General features: G+C 42.8%; 1 protein-coding gene across 2 annotated transcripts in view; it reads left to right on the top strand.

Moving 5' to 3' along the window:
* Positions 1–24,347, top strand: part of EIF4E3 (eukaryotic translation initiation factor 4E family member 3) — a 38,838-nt gene extending 14,491 nt beyond the window's left edge. Inside the window, exons 2-7 of one of the 2 annotated variants that reach the window (XM_029243416.1) lie at positions 383–455; positions 9,640–9,734; positions 11,337–11,397; positions 13,990–14,056; positions 17,778–17,933; positions 22,336–24,347. In XM_029243416.1, the coding sequence (XP_029099249.1) occupies positions 383–455; positions 9,640–9,734; positions 11,337–11,397; positions 13,990–14,056; positions 17,778–17,933; positions 22,336–22,382 (499 nt within the window). In that variant the 3' untranslated portion in view covers positions 22,383–24,347. The remainder of the gene's footprint in view (positions 1–382; positions 456–9,639; positions 9,735–11,336; positions 11,398–13,989; positions 14,057–17,777; positions 17,934–22,335) is intronic. The other variant, XM_029243418.1, reaches the window with a different exon arrangement.
* Positions 24,348–24,635: the final 288 nt, after the last annotated feature.

The raw sequence follows: 24,635 nt of genomic DNA, 5'->3' as shown, positions 1-24,635 counted from the left end.
CCCTGCATTGTCATTGTCATCTATACAACAGGCCCAGTTTCCTATCCAGGATCCTAGGCCGAAAAGGCTTGGCTATCACATGGTTATTTTTGTATTTTTTAAAATGTGATTTTAAGGTTTCCAATGTCTTTCTTACATTTCCAGTTTTCCTGTTAAACTTCCACAGGATAAATATGCTTATTTTTAGGAGACGCGAGCACCTGACTTGACAAAGTAGGAGTTTCCCATTTTAAATTCTAACTAGCATCCCAGAAGTGTCCGCTTCTGTGGTTTCAGACCTGACTTGTGTGAAGACCTGCAGACTTATATTACACTGTGGAATGTTTCACAAACACTGAAACATTTTCCTTGTTTCTTTGCTCTTTTGCTTTTGTTTGCTTAGATCCCTCCCTGGTGCCACAGCAGCTGAGTGCGCGTCAAATCTGAAGAAAATCTACACAGTACAAACGGTACAGGTAAGATCAAGAAACCTGCTGTTCGTGGGACAGTTAACCATCCAACCTGAGACCTGTGCTGTGCTGGCAGCGCCCACCCGGGGCTGTGCCCTGACCTCAGCTCACATGTCCACTCTGGCAGAGCAGCCCTCAGCCACATCTACCCCAAAGGCCAGCGGAGCACATGCCCGAGTGGCCCGCTCTTCTCTTGGTGACGTGTGGAACCTTACCGTCTCCCAGACCCTCGTGACTCTGGCGTGGTTTTGACGATATCACTCTGTGTCCTCATTTAAGCACCAGCTTAGCCGCTCCCTCTCTGGGCTCTGTTTGCCATCGGTGAGAGGCCCTGACACCACCTGCAAGCTTATGAAAGTCACAGGGAAGGATAGTGTTGAGCCTGAAAGTGGAAGGTCTCGGACCCATGTCCTACTCCACGTTCAAATTCCATCATCCTAAACTGGGCAGGGATCAGCCCTTTAATTTGTGTAAGACTGGTGTGATGGTAGCACCTGCCTCCATGGGTGTGGGTATGAGGACCGGACGAGATGATGTCTTTATCAGGCTTAGCAGGAGACCTGATACGTGGTAGGTTGTCAGCAAATGTAAGCTCTTAGATCTCTTAGTTCTTTCTCTACACAACTCTTAGGATGAACATTAAAAAAACAAAACAAAAGAAAACAAAATCCTGGTTTATTTAGTTGATCACATTACTATTTTCTTCCAAAGCAAATTCTATCAAGTTTCTCCCCCTCCATTGTTGTACACACGATAAGCCTGTTAAGGCTGCTTCATACTTGCATTGACTGTGTGTCCTGAATTTTCTAGAAGGGCCAGTTTTAAATTGTGTGTTCTGCCCTTAAGTCTTTTAATGTGTTAGAAATTCCAATAGATCGGTGTCTCTTCGGCAGCCTCTCACTTGCACAGGAGTTGTGCAGAGATCTTTTTTCAGACACTTCTCCCAGTATCTGGTTCAGGAAATTTAGTACTCATGGTTATGCAGCCCCAGGAATCTGATTGTAAAGTGCCTCGTGTGGCCACAGAGGGCCCTAAGCCGGGTGTAAAGATGCAGTCCCTACCACAGGCTGTCTCTGAACTATTTGAGAAAATGACCTAAGCATGTGGAGAGCAGAATAACAGTGCTGTTGTAAATAAGCATTCAGTGCCAAGTACAAGCAGTGTCACAAGACAGCACGTGGGCCACCGTCCAGAGGGACAGATGCTCTCAGAGTCCAGGAACGGGTCCCCTTCACTTCTCCCCGTGGTGACGTTATGGACCTTGTTACCTCTTCCCAGCACCGCTGTGTAAACCTCAGAGCACTTGATTCTAAAGCCTGTCCTCATGTAGAAGTCCTTAGAGCCCACTGATTTTTTTTTTTTTTTTTGAGGTCCTCATTAGACTTTTCCCATGCTATTGTGACATTGGATCCACATCACAGCTGTGCCTGGGTTTCCAGGAAGACATTGGTAAAGTTACACGGAGGGATTGGTTTGTTTCCCTGACCCTGTGTGATGACAACAGAGCATTGGTTGAGCCTTAGTATCTGGCAGCAAGTGCCATAGGGTCTTCAGGGACCAATTTAAAGTACCCAGGCCGGCACATACTAGGAAATACCTTCTTAAAAACTTCATTGGGATGTAATTTTTTCAGTAAATGCAGGTCTCTTAAGTGTAGAAGTTTGATAAATTTTGACAAAGATACACAAACGTGTAACTATCACCCGATCAGGATTTAAAAATTCCATCCTGTCAGGAAGATTTTCTTCGTGCCCTTTTCCTACCAGTCCTTTACCGGAAGCAACCGCTATTCGCATTTCTGTCACCATGCATTGGCTTTGTCTTTTATTGAACCTCATATAAATGGAGTGCTGTATTGTGCTTGGTTCCTTTCACTCCATAAGTACTGAAGGATCAAATGCATGAATGAGAAATTAATAAGTGAACCACTTTGCTGTCACAGCAGACTGCTCACATGATGGTCTGCTAAGCTGTAACCACACGTCCTCAATGGCGGAAAAAATCGATGCTTGGCGTGGCCAAAAAACATCATGCTGTTTTTATGTAGAAAGCACAGATAGGCATGCGGTACGTAAATAGATACATAGTCTCTTGGTGGTATTAAAGTTTCACAAGAAAGTGAGTAGGAAAAGGGCTCCTTCAACATAGGAGGGGTGATAATGAAACACTGCCCCAAGGGGTCAGGAAGTTCTGTCGTAGCTCCGATGAGTCTGTCCTCCTCCGTTCCTTCATCTGTAAAACAGATAGTAGCAGTTCCTCCTCCCGAGGGTTGAGTGAGGGTTAAATGAGATTGCATAGTTCTTGGTAGTGCTTGGTACTTAGTAAGCCCTCAGCTGTGGGCAGCTTTTACAGAAGGTTGGATACTACACTTCAGCTTCGTTGGCTGACCGGGGAGGATGTGGACCTGGGTGTAGGGTGGTCACACCGCCTGGGTTGGTATCTCACACCTGCTACTTAGTAGCTCAGGCAAGTTGCTTCTCTGTATCTGTTTGCTCATCTCTAAGATGGGTGTAATTGTGATACCAACTGCATCGTGAGGTGAGAGTGAAATGGCACAAGGACGTAAAAAGCACCCAGTAGGTGCTGGAGAATAATCATGAATGCGTCTGCCGTTACTTGCCTACTTCTATTGGAACATCTTCTTGTACATTCCTCAGTCATGTTTTAAATCACAAAGCTGTGTACCACTACTTCTAGATGATTTATTTCAAGCAGTTATTCCCCAGATTATACCACTGTGAATACCTCTACTTATGAAAATGTATTTAACTTGTCGATGAGTTTGGGGATTTCAGGCTGTGTCCTTAACATCTGTGAATAGTCCTTAGTATTTGAGAACTAGCCTGGGTGCTGATTTTAAAGTCATTTGAGGATATGCCTTTGCCCCACTGTCTTTTCATTTTGTGGTTATATGTGTGGATTCTTGAACTCTTGCTCCGTCAGCACTAAAAAATTACGTCCCTAATCGTGTCTGTTTTTCCCTCATCTATGTTTAGATGCAGTGTAGTTATCATGTGGTATTAATGATTGCTTTCCATAAGGACATATTGAATAAAACGTCTTTTTGTACTTTGAGGCCCTCAGCAAATCAGAGATGCTGATGGGGGTGGCAGAGGAATTGTTATCCCCATTTATTAGCTGGAGGGGCTGAGGCTGGGAGGTAAGTGGCCCGAAAAGTGGCAGAAACAGCCAATCGCGCTGTGCTCTGGGACCGGAACTCCCTCCTTTTCTAGGTCCATCCTCTTGCTTTTGGTCCACCCTGACTGAGGAGTGAGGGAGGCCTGTGTCTCGGCCCACTGACCCCTGCTGAGGACAGTCTCATCACAGCCACCAGTAATGCCCTCTGGTTGGAGTTAAATTTGTTCCCTACTTACCTGCCTTTCTTGGAAAATTCCATGTTTCATCTAGATGTGTTTTCCAGGCACTTACTGATTCCTTTTACTCTTTTGTAAACATTTCAAAGTTTTCCACATTTCTTCTGTGTTTTTATGTCCTAAATGCATGCAGCATGGAATAGGACACAGCTCCTGACCAAGCCTGATTTTGCCTGTGGCAGAAGGGAGTTACCGGCCAGGTAACGATTTGCAGGGGATCCTCCCTTGCTACCACAAGACCAAGATTCCAGCCCTGAAAACTCATTCCTGTGTAGCATTCTAACCCACCTCAGGTATCACGTTCAAGGTTTTGCCACACTGTGTCTGTCCTGTTGTTCTATGTCCTATGCAGTGGTCCCATAAATTGACCGACTTTTTACTTAAATTTACGGAAAACAGAAGCTTCATATTTCTTCTGTAAATGGATATCCAGCATCATTTATCATAAACAGAAGGTCTTCAGAGAAATATAGATACAATCTCTTAAAATGAAGAGAATCTTCCTTCTGTACTTGTGTATGGCCGGTGATATCAAGGCATCATCCCTTATCAGAAGGTTGTGGAGCTCCTGTGCTCTTGCAGGTCATTAAGGTAGGGCAGCAGATTGCTTTGCAAATCATTGGGAAAGGAGGGCTGTCCCTTTTGGGAGGAGAGGTTTTATAGGTCAGGACCGATAATGGAGAATGATAGAAAGATTGATTCAAAGTCATCACTGCCCTGGAACACAGCAGGGCAGCCCACGGTGGGTGGCATCCTGCAATAGAATGACCTGCAGTGAACCATTTGGGTGAAGGGACAGGGTCGAGGGAAGAAAGAGAGAAACTCCCTCCTGAAAAAAGAGGGGGAAAGCCCTGCAGGCAGGTCTACTTCATAGTTCTGTTTAGTGAAGCTTAGTATCGAGAATAACAGGATTATGTAGCTGTCATTTAATTTATTCATGGGGTACGTGATGGGATCAACATTATAGTCACAGCCCAGTTGTGCAGAAACAGAACTGAAGTCAGAGTACCTGGATCCTGTCTGCCGGCATGTTGGCAGTGGAAGCCGCTGTGCAGGTGGGGTGGGAGATTAAATCTTGTAAAGTGAAAGTGATTCAGTCACTTCAGATGTAAAACTTGGTCTCTCAAGGGGGATCAGAATATGCCACCCCAAAAACGTCACTTTAACTTAAGAATTACCTTGAACTGAAGGCAGTTGAAAAACAGCAGACCCAGGAGGAGCTCTCTGACCTCCTCTAGCTGCCTGAAATCAGGGCACAAATTACCCTTTTAAAGGTGACATAAATTTACATTTGCAAAGGTATCCCTTCTTCTTACCACTGGAGTCTGCATAACAGACCAACTAAGCAAATGTGTGTACCCTGTATTTCCTCAGCACAGTCACACCATATACCACCTCTCGGGGCCCCAGACCCCCTTTCCTTTGTCTGGTCACTCTCCACAATTTATCGTTCTTTGTTAAAATGGTGGATAAGCTTCTGAGTCCAATCACGTCTTTGGGTTTTCACCAAAGTGAAAGCCCTGTGCACTGGAAAATATTAACACCAGTAAACATATACCTATGGGCCTTACCCAGGAAGCCGGATACACACTGCTCTGCTGTTTCCCCCAGCTTTCCTCCTGTTCTCTCAATGTGTGAACCCCACTTAGCTCCCTGACGCAGACTTTGTTTTTCATTCATTGACTTAACTGCGTGGTGAGAAATTGCCCACTCCCCTATCAGTCCTCCAAACTTTGGTTCTCACTTTAAGTCAAGCCCTTTGGAATGCAAAGCAAAACCCATTTCTCTCTCCACTACCTGGCTCTCCCAGGTCAGAAACACTTTGCTTTCAGCCTGTTGTATCTGCTGTGAATTAAAAAACATCCATTAAGCTCTTCAGTTGCCTTTCTTCTGGGCTCTGCCCTTCCCATAAACCATTGACTTACTTGGTGGGATGCAAGCCCCAGCCAATTAGAAATACCTAAGGAATGAAAATGTTTGTTTAAAATTTCAAAAATACTTTGAAAGATTTCTATGCTGTGACCCGCAGAAGAAATGCTGTATTTGTTGGGGTTTTTGGGGGTGTATTTGCTGGATGTTTTTCTTTTCTTTCTTTCTTTTTTCTTTTTTTTTTTTTAACACCATGTTGTCTGTCACCACATCTTTTCTTCTCAAGTATTTTCAAGTGTATTCTCTCTCTCTTTTTTTTTTCCTTCAGAACATGTAGTAAAAAAAAATGAGGAAATTTGCCAGTTTTCCTGGTAGTGATTGATTATCTATTTGGCAAAGGACTGTTGGGAGGAGCATAATTGCTTCAAGCAGGACTAGTAGGTTGGGGAAATCCCAACTTAACAAATTTAAGTGGACACCATTGTCTAGTGAATCTAAGCACACCTGGGACTCACCACAGCGCCCTGCCCTCCTTGGTGTCCACACATGTTGACTGAGTAAGTGATGCCTGACTTCCCTCCCTCTCCTTGGGCTTTTGAAATTAAGGCTTTTGAAAAAAACACTTCATTATTATTAATAAACATTGTGCTTAGCTTTACTGCAATCTACTGTTTGCAGACCACTTAGAATTAATTATAAGTCTAAGGGCTTTTGAAATCTATTTGCAAGGTTCTATCTGTAGTAAAATTTAGATGATTTAACAAACATAAAAGTATGTTACAGAGAATATGACCAAGAATTATCAAGTTTCCCGTGAAACAGCGCTTTCGCTTCCGCAGGGGAGGAAGAAGGTCCAAGGAGCTGTGTGATGCCGGGTTCCTTCCTTCAGCTCTTTTGCCATCATACATGCTTGACTAATATACTACACACCGCGTGAGGTTTGCAATATGGAAACAGACCGACGTAGTGCCATGGACTTTAATGGGGGTCTTTTCCATGAGGTCACCGCATATTTCACTCTCATTTTGTGTTCGTGCAGAAACATGCAGATATGCGCTTGAATAAGTACGTTAGGTCAGGGTGAAGTCTCTCACTGTATCTTCTTGGGCTGTAATCTCCTCCTCTCACATTTGCCAAGACTAACAAAATCAGTTGTCTGTGTTTTCAAGAGAAACTTCTAAAGCTACACACTGTAGCACGATCCTTAGTGTGATGTTCTCACCTTTGGAACGGGAGCAGCATTTTGTTGTGTTTTCCAAAAGGTACTTGAAACACTGGGTGAAAAGTTAGGATTTGAGAACTTTGGCAAGGGTGTGAGGGCAGGTGCTCTGGCCTGCTATGCCTTTTAGGAGACTTGAAGTTTGCTGACACCAAAGTCCTCTTGGTGGAAGCAGGAATGTATATTCTAGCATAAGTGTGTCCATAAATTCTGCACAGGTCATTGCCACATCATTGCAGAAGTCCTAGGCTAGAGCTAAGGCAGTGGCATAGTCAGTGTGATGAAGGGCACGTGCTGGTGGGAAAACATCTTCAACAGGTGCCGCTCACTCTGTGACCTCGTCCATGACCTCGTGACCTCGTCCATGGCTTCTAGGACTGGAGAAAGATGTGCCTAAAATATGTAGTAATATCTGCAGAGGAAATAGCTTAGTGGTTAAGGGTACAGGTTTTGGAATCCAACTGCCTGGCCTCAGATTCCAGCTCTGCCTATTCACACCCATACCACAGGCTATAACTGAAATATTGGAGTAATCTTATTATTTGCACTGATAGCAAACCATTTATAAGGTGGGTATCTCCACAAAGACAGATGTCTGAGCATCTACTGTTACTACAGAGCTATTTTCAGTTACTTCCTACATTAGCACCGTTTCAGTATAAGGGACCCAAGGTATTCTTTTTGTTTGTTTTTTTGTTTTTTCCTAGCATTTAAAAAAATTTTTTCTCATATCCTTTTTTTAAATAACTTTTATTGGAGTATGGTTGATTTACAAAGTGTTAGTTTCAGGTGTACGGCAAAGTGAATCAGTTATACATATATCCACTTTTGTTTTTTATATCCACTTTTTTTTTTTAAGATTCTTTTCCCGTGTAGGCCATTACAGAGTATTGAGTAGAGTTCCCCGTACTATGTGGCAGGTTCTTATAAGGTATTCTTAATAAATCTATTGTCAGGTGGTTTTTTTTTTTTTTTTTCTGCCTTCAGTTTCATCTTATCATTCCCTGTTGCTGGCCTTGCAGTTAATTTGGCTCCACTTTTTATACAACGTGGGCTCAAACAACCCATAAGGATTCTCATTCAACATCGATAAAATTTCATTCCACCTATGCCGCTCTGTTCATGATGCCCTTGGATTCATGTTTCTGATTGTCCTGTTGCTTGTTCTGTTCTGCTCAGATCCACTAGGAGGCCCAGACAACCACCCTTGACTTCACCACGCAGGGTGATATTTTTCATTTGTATAGTAATTCTGTTCATAGAGTTGGTAGCGTAGAGATTCCTGGTACCGTTCCAAACAAGCTGGGAAGGGCTTTCTTCTTTGTAAAAACTCACTTCTTGTCCTAATCCTCGTGGTCATAGCACACAGTGATGCTTGGGAGGATTAGTCCGTGTGCCTCAGTTTCCTTATCTATAAAACAAGAATAATAATTGTACCTCCTAATTACGTTGTCATTAAGATAAATTACATAAACATGTAAAAGTCAGAGACCAGGGCTTCCCTGGTGGCGCGGTGGTTGAGAGTCCGCCTGCCGATGCAGGGGACGCGGGTTCGTGCCCCGGTCCGGGAAGATCCCACATGCCGCGGAGCGGCTGCGCCCCGTGAGCCATGGCCGCTGAGCCTGCGCGTCTGGAGCCTGGGCTCCGCAACGGGAGAGGCCACAACAGTGAGAGGCCCGCGTAGCGCAAAAAAAAAAAAAAAAAAAAAGTCAGAGACCAAATCCTGGCCCTATTACTGTTGCTGCTGTTACTCTCATTGTTATTATTACTCTATTATTTTTATGTAATCTGTTTCTGACTACCAGCCACCCTGTGTCTTAGTTCCAGCTGTTGTAACAGAATACCATAGACTGGGTGGCTTCAGCAACAAACATTGATGTCTCACAGTTCTGCAGGCTGCAAGTTCAAGATCAGGGGTGCCAGAATGGTCAAGTCCTGGTGAAGGCAGTCTTCCTGGGCTTATAGACAGATAGGCATCTTCTCATTATATCCGCACATGGTGGACAGAGAGGGCTAGCTCTCTCCCTTTTCTTATTGGGACACTAATCCCGTCATGGGGGTGGGGGTTCCATCCTTATGGCCTAATTATGCCCGAAGACCCCACCTCCTAATTCCATCCTTTTGGGGGCTTGGGTTTCACTATATGAGTTTGGAGAACACACAATCATGGAATTCCTAACACCGTGCATCTTGGGCAACTTGTGGCTTTGGCAGCTGAGCTATTTCCTTTTCCTCCTGGGAGAGGAAAGGAAGGGGGACAGAGCACATGAGGTGATTCCTCTTTGCCTCCTCTGTACCCCATCCCCCAACCCAAAGTGTAACCGACTCTCTCTAGGCTTAGAAAGAAGACAGTGTCAGTGTCATGAGGATATATGGTTCAGTACACATATTCAGCACTACAGGCTTTTATTAGATGCCATATACCTGTCAGAAAAATCATTAGCAAGATCCTTACCCTGTTTTATGTGGAGACACATTGCATAGGAATGTTTGCTAAACCATAGCTTCCTGAAGCATACAACTTAGCCTGACTTCAGAAAAGAACATTCTTTAATGTTATGTTACATTTTCTAGCAGAAAATTAGGAAGAATACTAAGAAAAATCTAGTTTGAATGGGTAGGACTTAATGAGAATCTGATTTTTTTTTCTTTAATGCATTAATTTTATAAGCTAGCAGCACAGTAAGTCAATACTGGGTGTATTAAACAACGTGTTTTTCTTTTAAAGATATTCTGGAGTGTGTACAATAATATTCCTCCTGTGACTAGCCTGCCTTTGAGATGTAGTTATCATTTAATGAGAGGAGAAAGGCGGCCACTTTGGTAAGTGTCTTCTGTATAGTTTGAGGTTAAGGTGGGAGGGAAATAAATGGTTGTGAACTTAATAAAATAACTTCATGCCAAATTGGAATGCCAAAGTAATTTTCTCCTGGTGGTGTCGCAAAGTCATTTTAGCCATGACTTAATTTTGAAATAGACCCCTTCCCTCTACCCGTTTCCCCTTGTGCTCCAGAGTGATGAGCAGGTGTCTCAGCATCCGCCCATGGAGGACCCCATTGCAGTCTCACAATACATAGGCCCTCATTAGCTCGCTGAAGGTGCCGTGCAGGTCTTTGTATCGGGGTGTGGCATCATTTGGGTTTGTTCTTTCACTTGTTCAATAATGACCTGGACAGTGGAGTGAAAAAGCTTATAGGCTGGAGGGGAGATGAGGGAATAGATGTGGTACCCACATCTATTATATGAACAAAGATCATATAACCTCAGACATACCTCATGTGGACCACATAGAAAGTGTATGATACTGATCACGGCCCAGGGTCGAGGGGAAGGTGTCTTTCTTCTTTAATAGCTGGAGTAGTGTTGAGGGTGGAGGACAGTAAGCCAGTTTGCCTAGGCTGGAGTCCCAACTAGTAGTAAATCCTTGCATCATGTCCCTCAACTGATCTAAGCCATTTACTCATTAATAAAATGGGACTATATCTTAGCTCTTTGGTAGCAAATGGCAGAAACGTAAACCGAGCCAAAAAAAAAAAAAAAAATCTTTTGGCTTCTGTAACTAAACAGTCTACCGGTAGGGCTGATTTCGGGCAGGTCTGGGTGCTCAATTCTTCTTAGGAATCTGACACTCTCCGTCAGACTTGCTTTGCTTTTCTCTGCCTTGGCTTAATTTTCAGGCAGGTTCTCCCATTTGTGGTGACAAAACGGCTTTTATAAGCTCCGGTCTTAAGCCCTACAAGTTTGTCAGTGTCAGCATTCACCAGCTCCAATAAAATGCCAGGGCAGGCTCTCATCGGCCCAGCGTGGGTTGCCTTTCCATCCCTGGCCAATCATAAAGACCAGGAAGCAAACGTGGGTCATAAGCCCACCTTTAAAGCTAGGATATGGGATCAGCCATATCAGAAAGGGTCTGGCATAAGAGTAGGGGACAAGTAGCTCCTTAAAGGGAAATTGGGGTGCTCTTGCCAGAAGAGGGAGCAGTTACTACACAGGGAGACAGCAGATGTCCTCTACCGGGGCTGAGTCCCCTATTAGGCTTATGACACAAGACTGAAATGCGAATCAGATGAGGCGATGTCAAGAGCATGACATTGAAATGTAAAGGCCTTCTCACATGTGAAGCACTTGTATTAGTTTGTCCACCCCAGGGGGTCTAGGGGACCTCTCCTCACCAGCTCCTTGAGGATGAGAACCTGGTATCCCATCACCTTCCCTACCCTTTTGGCCACTGAATCCCACCTTCTTCCCTCACCATCCCCTTCCTTTTTCTTTCATCTGCTTCTGTTTCCAGTAAAACGAACCGGGGAGAGTTTATTGCAGAATGCTCCATTGTTTTTTGTTTTTAATGTCACCCATTGTTAAACTAGATGTATGTAGAGGTACTTAATCCATGAGTGTAACTGTGAACATTGGTCTTTGATCCAGGGAAGAGGAGAGTAATGCAAAGGGTGGCGTATGGAAGATGAAAGTTCCCAAGGACAGCACGGTAGGTTTGCTCTCATCCTCTTCTAGAAGCTAAGTTTGGGGTTGTTGACAGCTTACGATGAACCTTTTGTGCATTCCAGACAGTCCGCCTGGTAGACTCAGAATGGGACTGGGGGTGAGAAGTTCTATTCTGACCTTGGGGGTTTTCTGCCTTACACTGTCACCTTGAAAATGCATTGTGAGTCTCTGTAGAAATGGTGTAATAGTGTGACTGTATCATATAGTTCTGAACAGCTACATGCCTATAAACTTTGCAGAAAAGCTGATTAGGGCTGTCATGTCCTCCACAGCCATGACCGACATGTGGAAGTGGGTCTACGTAGTGAGAAGCAGGATCCTTCCCAGCAAAGGCTCGTCCCTTCCCCACTGGGGCGACAAGCACTTCTGAGAATGACCCTGGCACAAAGAGTGGGGATGTGTGGGAGGCCTTGCATCTCACCGCCCTTTGGGGTTTCATGCGAGGCTGTGTCCAGTCTCCCTCTGGGGTTGATGAAACCCTAGTTGATGGCACAGCCTGCTCGGGCGCTGGTTGGCAGTGGTCAAGCCTCAGAAACCTGGGTTTCCCAGGAGTGGGCTCTAATTCATTGTACTGACTGAAAAGAGCATTCAAATCTATTCTTAAGCCGCCTTTGAAAATGGATGAAAGGACACATGCTCCCCAGTCTCACCTTTTCATGGTTTCTTTCCCGTGGACGAGCTCAGAGGATTGAAACATCTCCAGGGACCCATAGGCTTGACCTTGCATTGTTTCCCGATGAGCACAAACCGAAAGATATGACCCAATTTGTTTGTTAAAGGTGCAAACTATCGTTAAGATGCATAGCTGCGAGCTTTGGCTAGTATTTGGCATATATAATTTTTAAAACGTCAGGGGAGCAAACAAAAAAACAAGCAAGGCCTGTGAAGCTCTTCCTGCCCCCCTGAAAGGAGAGAAAGTTGTTCTGAATTTCCATAAGGACACCTTTTCCTTGCCATGTTCTTTATTTACTTGCAGTAGACATTGACTTCTGGTAGAAACAATCATGACGTCAGTGTTGGATGAAAGGTAGCTGAAAGACAAGTTTGTCCTCCCTCCTTGTCAGCTCACTTGACCACATTCAGTCGCAAATAATAACGCTTTCACATCTGCACAAATGTCCTCACCCCAAGCAGCTCAGCCCTCTCTTTGTTGCTGACCGGTGGGAATCCGGTGGGTCAACCGCCTCTGAATTCACAACAGGAGAGGGAACATTCCCCTTCCCCTAACTTCCTCTCAACACCCTCATCTTTGTTCCTAATAGCGTAAGAGACTGCAGATGAGACAGATAAAAAACAGAAGGGATGGTTTCTAGGTGGGAGACAGGTAGACCAGACGGAGGGTCTAGGAAAGAGAAAAGAAAACCCTCCTTGAGGGTGAAAAGCCATGATGGTTAACTGCTGTGGTCTTGGTTAAAAATTCAGTGAGGCTGCTTTCAGCTCATTAGAACATGATAATACATACTCTCATTATAGTTAATATATTAGTGGGCGCCTGGTCCAGAGCAAACACGCAGCTGTTTATGGAATGGATCTTAAATCTCCAGTGCTGTTGTTGCAATCACAGTACTGAGCCCGTCGAACGCAACATTTGTTGACTAATTTCATGGTCACAACAGCCCTGGGAGGTCGGTCCTATTATTGTTCCCTGTTCACTGAAGGAAACTGATGCTCAGAGAGGCTAATAAGCCTGCCCAGGGTACAGCTCTAAGCCAGCTGTCACGAATCAAACCCGGTTCTGGTGGAGTTTAGGGCCTGTGAACCAAGACAAGGAAGAGATACGGAACCAAGAACTTTTCGAGGAAGAGGAACTGGAAAGAACTTGGAGACCTCCAGTTACCTGTGCGTGGATGCTGGCTGTTGATTGGATGGCATTAGGGGATCTTCAGCAGAAGAGGCTCCAGGTTTTCTCATAGGGAAGAGGTGGACTAGAGCGTGCACCGATTCTTCCAGGGAAATGCACATGTACGCACACACACCACAGTTCAGTCACTTAGCAGAAACAAAATGCCTTCAAGTGAATGGAAATCTGCAAGTCTCTGGTAGTCAGTAAACCAGAAATTTCCGTAAGTGTTCTTCACTTGTGTAACCTTGGAAGTACCTTATAAACTGCTGGAAAAGCAGGAAAGGGTTTTGAAGAGAAGGATGGTCCTAATAGCATTCAGTTATAACCAGCTGATACATTTTGAATCAGTGAGAGGCAAAGAAATTGGAAAAGTGTAGGTCATTTGAGTGCATTTTTCCCACGTTGTTCCCAACTTCATCAGAGGTGGCACTAGAGATTAGCTTTGTAGCTTCGGACCCCACGGTTTTGTGGACACAGGGTTTGTGACTTGGGATCCCTTGTATCTCTCTGTGCAAAGCGATGTGTAAAACGGTACAAACATACGCCACCACGTGGGTGTTTACGCCTGTGATTCAGCGATGTCTGCGGGCTCCAGATACGGGCGTGGAAAGGGCGTGAGAGGTTAAAGAAACTGTGACTTGGGTAGCTCCTGAAGATAATTGTTTAAAAATGTATATGTGTTCCTTTTCTTTGGTTTCTTTTGTTTTGCTTTTTGTTCTTTTCCCACACCAGTCCACAGTTTGGAAAGAGTTGTTGTTAGCGACTATCGGGGAACAGTTCACAGACTGTGCCGTCGCAGGTAATGAGACCCTCAGCTCTGGCCGTCCCCGCTCGCGCGTGCTTGGCTTGTGCTTGTTCCTTGCTGAGCTTTGTTTCTGTGTGTTTGCCTTTTTTACATATTTTGGAGTTGCTTATTTTGTAACTATGAAGTTACTTAGCTTTTTCCCATGTGCTCGTGGCATTTTCATGTTATATGTGTATGTGCATATGTATACTTACATATGTGTATATTACGTGGATATACATATGTGTATACGCCTATATATTTTTTTGCACTTATAGCTCATCTTCGTAGTGCCCGTGACCATCTTGTCTAAAATAAATAGGCAGAAAAAAAGGAAAACTATTTTTTTTAATTGAAATATAATTGACATACAGCCTTGTATATGTTCCAGAAGAAAATGAAATTTGACATTGGGCTCCTAACACCACTGGTGGTGGGCTTCCTTCGTCAGTTCCAGTTCTTCCAGAAGAGCCCAGTGGCTTAGTTGTCACCTGAAGTTTGTAGTTAGGTCGGCACAGTCCTTTCTGCCCCTCTCAATTACTTGCCCCTTCCTCCTGTCCCTCTCTTGGTCCCTTCTACTCAGAGTGAGAGATAAAGGGGAGGTGGGGATGAATCACCATTAGCGTCTGTGATCTGACAATTGGGGCTGAAATGTAAAGTCTTCAGGACTTTACTTTGAAGACTTTACTTGAAGACTCACTCAGTTTTCAAATACTGAGTGAGTTTCTGAGAGCCCTGTGAATACATTTTTATTTTGCTTTTTTTGTTTGTTTAATTAAAGTATAGCTGATGTACAAAACCCATAAGTTACAGGTACACAACATAAAGAGTCACAATTTTCAAAGATTATACTCCATCTGTAGTCGTTACAAAATATTGACTCTGTTCCCCAAGCTGCGTGACACATCCCCGTAGCTTATTTTATACCTAATAGTTGGTACCTGTTAATCCCTTAGCCCATTTTTATTTTGCGTTGTTTTTGTCGTGAAACCACTGAAAGAGGAAAATTGAATTGCTCGTTTAAAGTTTTGTTTTTTCTTCTTGGGTAGTTCTTTCTGAATGCTTCTGAGGTAACATTTAGAATCACATTTTTCCTGTTCAGCTTTAATTTTTTTTTAACTCTTTGGTATTGACTGATTTGCCCTCAGGCGTCTTAACTGGTTCTGTCTTTGGGAACCCTTACAGGCCTAGCCGGTGCCAAGCAGGTTTCAGATTTACCTCACTAAGAGTTTCAATCATTCTACTTTTGTTTTCCTTAATTCTTACACCTCTTTTTATTCACTGAAGACAGAACCTGGGTTAAGATGAAATTGTCTTAAAAGTACAGATCCCTTCCGTTTAAATAGGGGGTAGGTAGCAACTTTACAATATGTAGTCAAAAATGCATCTTCAGTATAATTATAAACAAGTAAATCCCCGGGAGAGGGAGTTTTCTGTATGAATTATTCCTGTTTCCAGAACCAGGGAAAATAGTCTAAGTAATAATAAATAGGCAGGATTGAGCAAAGAAGACCTATTGTTCCGTGGTTGACTTTGGAACGAGAGCACCATTAAGTATTAACTGTTCGCTCTTAATTAACCCAGCTCCACCACTACAGCAGGTCAGCTCATCTCTCTGGTCCTCACTTCCCCCATCTTCAAACAGTGGCTCCTCCTAGCTCTGACGTCTTGTGCTGCCAGGACCCTAAAATAATCAGCGTTTTTGCTGGTTGATTCTGCCTATGAATATTACATGTTTGCTGATGGATCTCCTTTTGCATACGGGCTGCAGCCTTTTTACCATGCCCTTTCTGAAAGTGCTGTGCTAGGAGGTTACACGTAGGTACCAAAAGCCAGACAAGACTGAAATATTGACAGTTCAGCATTTTCAGCACCCGTAAAGCTACCGTACCCTCTGCCCAATAGTGTAGAAATGGGCAAGACAAAAAGACTGGAAAATGCTGCTCTTTTCCTGAAAGGCTGAGCTAGTGTCTTCATGACTATTCTTGAAAGTGATAAATGCCAAAGCTTCCCTCTTCACTTGATGATTTTTTGTTCACATAGAATTTAACATTGAGCTCTAGCAAATATACTTTGAAAATAAATGAGGAAACAAGAAACACGTACATAAGACACATTTCTTGAGGGGATAATAAGTTTCTGTGGGTAGCCATGATCAGGTACTGTTTACTCTTTTGGAAATTTTTGTTTAAATGTGACACGTATACAGAAAAGGACACAAACTATTATGTGCGTACCTTAATAAATATTCTCAGAGTAAACAGATCCCTGTAACTGGCACCCAGATCAAGGAACAGAATGTTACTGGCCTCCAGAATCTCTCCACACCCTCCCTTCCCCCAGAGGTGGCCACAAGCCCAACTTCTGACACCTTCGACTGCTTTTGTCTGCTTTCAAACACTTCTATACGTGGAATTATTTAGTGTCACGTCATACACATTTAGCCAGAGTCAAGTTTATTTACAAAGGAAAGGGAAAGAGGGAAAAAGGGAATGAAGGAGAGAAGGGAAGGACGGAGGAAAGAAAGGAATTATTTTACTGAAGATGAACTCCTTTAGCAATTGGACAGGTCCTCGTTTAAATTGTATCTAAATGCTGGAACGTTTTAACCTCCAGAAGACACACGGGAAAACTGATAGCAGAAATATTGAGATGTACAGATTTATAGTAAATAAGGAAAATTAGGCAAAGCATATTAACTAAAGCAAAATTTCCTAACTTTGATAATGCTCATCTTTCACATTTCACTCGTTGATGCTGAGTGTGCAAGGGCAGAGGGGTGACCCTGCTTCAGTAATATGCTGCCAACATGTATACCAGGAGCCAAGTCGTTACTCCCGTCATTTTCCTGCAAATTACTGTACACAAAGTGGCTCCAGAGGACAGTACACAATCCTACGTATCCAGCCACCATTCTCGAATGCCTACAGAGCAGCCCCAAATCAAGCATTTAGTTAAAAAAAAAAAAAAAGACCTACATTAATCAAAGTAGATAAATGCTTTCCTGCCCATTTGCCGAAGTGCTCTAAGGACATGGCCACACTTAGAAGATACTTACTTTATACACAGAGCTAACAGATGGTCATTGATTCTCTAGCCTACAGTTAAAATGCCCAAACCAGAAGGGGGATGGCTAGGGAGAAACAGGCAAGAGCAGGGATGATTAATAGGAAAGGAGCAGACAAGCAAAACCACAGAAAGCAGAATGAGCAACTTGGAACACACAGTCTGGGTCCAGTTAGTGTTGGGGCCTGGAGCACTAACCACCCCGAGATCTCTGAATGGTTGGCGGGAAGTCGGGAGAAATACTTGCTGTTCTTCACAAAGACAGCCAAGCATCGAGGAAAAAGTTCATGTGAGTTCAGTTGGCTTTCGGGGGGCCGATCATTATGCAACTTGAAAAAGTCTTATCAAAACAGAGTAAGAAATAGTCCAAAGCTTCGGTAACATGTTAAGAAGGGTAACTCACTTGTCTGGAAAATTTGTTTGGCCGGGACACTCTGTTTACCTAAGTCGCCGGATAAATGTGATGTGAGTGCTGCAGCTTTTGCCCACTAACTTGCTTTTTGTCCAACGATCCCCCTTAGAAACAGTATTTATCACGGGTTCTCTCGTGCCACCTTGTCTTGATCATCTTCTCTACAACTTACAGATAAAATGATAAGTGCTAAAAAACCGGCTCCCAGCGGACTTGAAATTATCACTCATTTCTTTCTTCCCCCTTCCTTCCGCTCAGATGACGAAGTAATAGGAGTTAGTGTCAGTGTCCGGGACCGGGAAGACGTCGTCCAAGTCTGGAATGTAAATGCCGCCGTAGTGGGGGAAGCCACCGTTTTAGAAAAGATCTATGAACTCCTGCCCCACATATCTTTTAAAGCCGTATTTTATAAACGTAAGTGCTTCATTTCCAGTTACTACTTTCTAGCTTATTCTATCATACTTTTAAAGACAGAAACCGTGTTGCCAATGAGGTGCAGGGAGAATCGCTTGAAATTCTATAATCCAATAAATAATTCAATAAAATACATTTTAAGGGTGTTTTAAAAAAACTGTAGCCTCAGAAATTAAAGTGAGATTTCAGTTGTCGCCTAAACACACGGATCAGAAAAGGAGATACTTACTGTTTTTGTTATTTCAAAAATTCAAACCTGATCTCAAACTTGTCATTCTCAGAAAAAATTACCTTCTATTGGAAGCAACAATAACAAAAAAAGTTATTATATGAGCTGGCAGGTCGATTTTCAATCATCCCTTCATAAACAGGGATTTATAATGTATAACATCTGTATCTGTGGAGGAACTCGTTCTGCGCACAGGCAAGATTGAATGTTCTACTGAAATGCTAAGACGTCCTCATTACGGATGACTGTGACACAGAAGAGAATGCACGCATAGTGGTGAAATGTTAACAGTATGAATAGGTGTGTGGACCCATTGTTTCCATCATGATTCATGTTCATTGCTTTTGTGTGCTCTTTTGAAAAAGTCATCTTTTTCATAATGAAAACAGCTTAGTGCTATTAAACCAATGTTTGGTAGATCAAACTGCGGGTTACAGTTTTAACAGTGAGTTAGAGCAAAGGATTGACAGCCCTACACGTATATGATGAATCTCCTATTCCCCAGACTGTTCCAAGAGTCAGTAACCCAATTTTTTTAAACCACGGTATTTCATTGAATCTAAGATGCTCTTGATGGTAAGTATTATTTTAGTATTACTAAGAAAGAAAAATACAAGGCTCCTAATGAAACTATGGCACGCTCTTGATTCCGGGGGTCTTCATATGTGCAGTGGGGAGGCGGGGTGGGGAGTGCATCTTAGTATTGGTGAAATATACTCTATTACCGTTTCACTTTTCCCAACCCCTTGTCGAAAAGGAGAAGAAAAAAAGTCAAATTTTGCTTTGTGATTGTCTTACTATGCTATGAAGAGTGAGCCTCCCTCTGAGCAATCATATAATCACAGGCCCAGTGATTTTGATTTTAAGCAGTGGGACAGATCTGCTGCTGCAGCTGTTCAGGGGATGCTTAGCGTCTGAATTTTAAATGAAAGTTTCAATAAAAGAGACAGAGAGGATGGCACTGCAGAAGGCGCTTATTGATTGTGCCGTGCGGAAGCCGCACATCTGTAGATGCAGTTTTGCCTCCATAGGGAACCTTAATTGTGTTTTCAGCCCAGATATTCATTGAAAGTTCACCGAGGGTCTTTTTTTTTTTGTACTCCACGAGACTCACTCCAGCAGAAACTCTCCAAAAGGAAGTATGTTTCGCCGCCATTTATGAACGGGGCGAACACGTTCTTTACCTCCTTAGGACCTTCTCCACGTTTGACCCCAAAGAGTAGAGAAGCGATTTGGAATATGGTCAAGTCAGGCAGTCCGGATTTTTGTCCCACTTCAACACTGTGACCTCGAGCAAGTTGCGGTGTCTCCTCCTTCTGCTTCCCCCCCCACCCCGACTATTGAGAAGGTTGGTCTTAAATGATCTCCAAGGTCCCTTCTGCTTCAAAATTCTAACACGTAGGGTAGCAGCAGGCTCAACACATGATAGGAGTGTTTAGGCCACAGAGGTAATCGGGCCACTGAGCGGTTAGGCTAGTTTTTAGGCCAGTGGCAATAATGAGGTAAGACTAAGCAAGGATGAGTCATCACTTCGTTGTTGTGATGGCTGGGGTTGGGGGAGGGTGGGGGGAGAAAAAAGCCAGACAGAGGAGGGGACGTTGCAGCTCCCCAGATCAGGTGCCCTTTAGGGCGTCTACATTTATGTGGAGGCCATAGTGACGTTCGTGAGTTAGGCAGAACTGGCTGCGGGTCTTAGTAGAAATGCATATTTTAAGGGCATAAATTGACATTTAAAAATTCAAAGATTATTCAAATAAAAATTGGAATTGGAAAAAACAAGCAATTGTCTTTATTTTATATAAAGCAGGCAGTCCTTTACTCAGTAGGGTTATACACCACGTGCTGCAGAATTGATTTGGAAAAATGAGGTTTTGGGCAGAAATGTTACTCACAGCTTGATAAAGAACAGGCAGGGTGTTAGGTAGGTAGGTAAAGAACAGGTAGGGTGTTAGGTAGGTAGGTGAAGAACAGGTAGGGTGGTAGGGTGAACTAGGTCAGAAATGGCCAACTCCACGCTCTTCCTCAGTCGTGTTACAGGAGCCACGTGACAGGGGAGATTTTCCCGCATAGAAAGAGCCCTAATGAATTTGGGCAGGGCCTCCAGTCGGGTGGCTGAGGGTCAGGCTGTTGATAAGTTATCTGTGTGTTAGATACAGTTTGGTTACTTGACTGAGAAACTTAAATGAATGGAGTCCCCCTCCCCCCGCCAAATTCTGTTGGGCTCTTCGGAGCAGCTGAATGACAAATGTCTTCTGATGTGAGAATTGTTTAGAGCAGAGTTTGGCAAACTACGCTGTCAAGCCAAATCTGCCCCCTTCCCACCTGTTTTTGTATGGGCTGCAGCTAAGAATGGCTTTCACATTTTTCAATGGTTGGAAAAAAATCAAAAGAAGAACTACGTTTTGTAACATGTGAACATTGTATGAAATCCAAATTCCAGTATTTATATATAAAGCGTATTGGTACCTAGCAATGCCTGTTTGGGTATATCTCATCTGTGGCTGCTTTAACGTTACAAGGGTAGGGTTAATAGTTGAGACAGAGACCCTGGGACCCACAGAGCCTAAGATGTTTATCCTCTGCCCCTTTCCAGAAAAAAGTTTGCTGACTCCTGGCTTTGACCTTTTCTATATTCCCTTTCAACCAAGGCTAACCCAAGGCCCACAGAACTTTTCCCTGTTCCCCAGAACTCTCCCGATTCTGAATGTTCTGTTCCCATCTCCATGACCCATCAGGATTGCACTGTCTTAACTCTGACTGCCCCGAACTGTCCCTCCCACTGAGAAGTAATAAAAATCCATGGACAGTTCCTATCTCTTGATTTATCATTTGGGGTCCAGCATCGCAAAGAGGTTTGTGCCCCCCCCACTTGACCCAGTAACAATGCTATACTTCATTGAAGAGCAGGCCACGTTTTGTTTGATGTCTGTCCTAAAGATCTTTCTTAAAAAGAAAAAAAAAAACCATACAAAGTGAAATATTTATAAAGTTCTACATGTGAGAAATGTTCAATTAAGTCAGCTTGGATTCCTGGCCACCCTTGGGAATTGGGCCAACCTGCGGTAACCCCGGGAGTGCAAAGTGTGCTTCTCTCAATGTTTTATCCAAGTGAAGAGCAGGTTTGGGTGAATAACCATGATGATCCTAAAGGGCAAATGGTCCTGTTCCCCGCCTCGCCCCTACCACACACTAGTCTGAAGAATTTAGTCCATCTTAAAAATACAGACTTAGGAGGGGCTTAGGAGGTGAGATGGGCCAGCCCATGTCTGCCCTCCTAGGACATCCTTCCTAGGGGGGAGGGGGGATAGACAAAGCATGGGGGATCCTGAGTGGCCTTTGGCTTTTTCAGCCCCAAGTCAGTAACTTTTCCATTTGAGAGAAGAGGATCTGCCCTTGCTTCATGATGATGGTTTAACCAAGTCCAGGAAGTGGATTTTCAAACTGGGCCTTTCGCCTTGGAGGAAATCTTTTATATTTCACAGGTCTCCCAATTCCCACCTCCACTTTATAAAAACCTAAGTCTTTGGAAAATATTTTTCATAGCATCATTTTTTTATTCTGAAGTTCCTAATTTTAATTAGTCATTTTGCAAGCCAGACAGTAGGGATGGAAAAAAAGAAGAAAGAAAAAAAAAAAAAAAAAAACGTGATTGGGAAAAATAAAAGACCCATCCATTTAATGAAACTTCATTTCCCACAGAGGGTGTTTAAAGGTAGGAGAGGACCTAAGAGAATTGCTGTCCTCCTCGTGGTGTTGTCAGTTTTGTTTTACTTTTATTTTGTTTTATTTTTGAAGATAAGCTTGTGAATGGCCCTGTCTTGGTTCTGTGAGGCCCCTCCCCAGCACTGCATTCTGCGGGGCGCATTTCCCTACAGAATTTGCTGGCAGCCCAGTGTATCCTCTTCATCAGCTTGCTGGGATTACTCATCCTCTCCGGCACAGCAAGAAGGAACAGGCAGCATGCCCATTGCTTGTTTATTCCTTGTTTTAATTTTCATTATTACGTTTCTCAGGAAATGCACGCCTTAGCTAACAGTTACTGGCACACAAAGGTATTTGAGTTCTTGCCAACATTTGGGGAAACTGAATGAGATGCCTTAGAGGAGGGTTGCCCCATCCTTTGCTTAAAGTTTTCTTTCCTTTTTTTCTTTTTTGTTTTTTTCTGTCCTTTAGCCCATGAAGAGCATCATGCTTTTGAAGGTGGACGTGGAAAACACTAATTGCACTCTGTAAAGAATTCTTTGTCCTTTGCTGATTGGTTTTGGAAACGGTCTTAACAGGAGGGAGAGTGAAGAGAAGACTTGCCGAAGCCCGATGCTGGTCCATTTAGAGTGGGTTTCTGCCCTTGCAGATTGAGCAATTAGGATTCAAAGTGGCAGGTGGGGTGGAGGGAGATTGTGTGGGTTTTTACCGTCACATTACTTGCTTTTTTTTTTTTTTTTTTTTTTTTGCTTTCTGAATTCTCTGTTCTTTTCACTCCAATTTTCTTTTTTTTTTGCCCTTTTAAACTCCTCATTCAGTCTAATTATTGTTTTCTATACTCCCCTTTCATTGAGGCACAAGAAATTGGTTTCCCTTTAAGTAGCTCTGCTGTACCTAGTTAATGAGAATATGGATAATCGTGACAATACTGCTTTTGAAAACCACACTGTCCTCGGAGGAATACTAGCTGGGTGAAACCTGTCTTTTGATTATTTGTTGTGATACATTCCTACATACTGTGCACTGGGCATTGTTTTTTCTGTCCCAGGGAAAAGAAAAACCTTACTTAATCTGATTTTTCACTGAGAGCACACACATCTTCTATTTTTCCTTTCTAAGAATTTTTTTTTTTTCCGAGATGAAAGGAAAGGAATAGTTGGGTTGCCAAACATGAAAACTATAATCACAGTTGAGTATCAGGATATAAATCAAACTGTAGATCTTTGGACCCTCGGTGGAAATACTTTCCAACCAGAATTTCAATTTGGCCTTTTCAAAGGGAGGCGCTTGGAGTGGTAGCAAGGGGTTTGTCTCAATGGGAAACCCTATAATTTCTGATCTAAAGAGAAGGTGATATTTTAATTGTTTGAATTAAGCTGCTTCTAAATTTTGGGTGTGTGTACCCACTTAGGGCTTTCCAAATGAATTCAGACACATTTTCTTAAATGATCCCCTTTTACCGTTCATATTGTGTGTCGTTTCCAATAATCAGTCATTCTCCGGTGTGGGCAGCTTTCCCCTGCCTTTTTCATTTAGGAGCAGAAGTTAAATCTCATTTCCAGGATGAATGTGAACATTCACAAAGTTGAACTCTGAATGCATTCTGTTCACATTAATTTTTAGAATTGTTGAGATACATCGTATTACGTTACCAAATAAATACCGGTTTTAGTAGAAGGAAATGACCACCCTCTGGAACACTCAGAATGTTCTGATTTCCCTCCCTCGACTCTGCCAAGCCTCCTACTGCGTCTACCTGAAAAAGGCAGGGCCATTTGGAGACCTTCCTCCTGCTGGCTTTTTTTTCTAGACTCAGGGGAGCTAAGGCATGCTTATACATTTCACAAAAGGGCGGTGCATCCCAACTTCATTGCACCCAGGATTTTTAATTCCTCTTGCAGTACTGACCAGCAGAGAGAGGTGGGGCTGCTTGCAGCCCGCAACCTGTGTCTGTAAATAAAATCCTCCATTCAAACATTTTAAAGGATTTGAAACAATATCTTTTTACAAAAGTCGTGCCCTTCAGTTGCATCACTAACCACATCAACCATAATAACAATGATCATGGCTTTTCTTTTTTTTTTTTAATGCTTTGTTTCTAAACTTGAGTTTCTCCAATGGTTTCAAAATGAGGTATAAGGATATCAGACCCATTTTTCAGAAGCCTGGAACTTTTATTTTTTTAAACATTGTACTAACATCCAACTTGTTTTTAAATTATTGATCAAGGATTTAAAAAACGTATTCTGGGCATGAATTTAAATTCTTTTTTATAATATAAGTATTTTTCTGATAGAGTAGAAAAAAGGATATAATTGACTTATCTTCATTATAATTGTCATATATATTTCCATAAGTAAATGGATGTTGAAGTATTTTTATTTTTGAACTTTATTTAAAGCATTGTGATGACATGTTCAACTTTTGCATGTATGTAGCTTTTGAAGTGAAAAAATAAAAGGAATAGGCATGTTAGGCTCCCATTAATGTTTTCTATTGTTTATGATCACGAAACATGGCTTAACACACAAAGTTGGTTTTTTTGTCCCAGAGAACTTGTGCCACTCTCTCTGACCCTGTGGAAAATACCAACTGTGAGAAGGGTTTAACTTGCCCAAGTTAAAAACCTATCATTTAAATTACCCTAAGAGAGGATTTTGTCAGATTTTGCTTTGGAAATTGTTTTAATTGACTGTTTAGTTCTTAAGAGACAGTGTATGAACTAAGCTGATGTAACAAGTTTAAAAACCTCTCATTACCTTTTTGGATTA

This window comes from Monodon monoceros, unplaced genomic scaffold (assembly GCF_005190385.1).
Source record: "Monodon monoceros isolate NGI ecotype Baffin Bay Population unplaced genomic scaffold, NGI_Narwhal_1 Super_Scaffold_3, whole genome shotgun sequence".
In the NCBI taxonomy this organism is placed as follows: domain Eukaryota; kingdom Metazoa; phylum Chordata; class Mammalia; order Artiodactyla; family Monodontidae; genus Monodon; species Monodon monoceros.
Note: the sequence above shows the minus strand (reverse complement) of the source record. Positions and strands in the feature narration are given on the sequence as shown.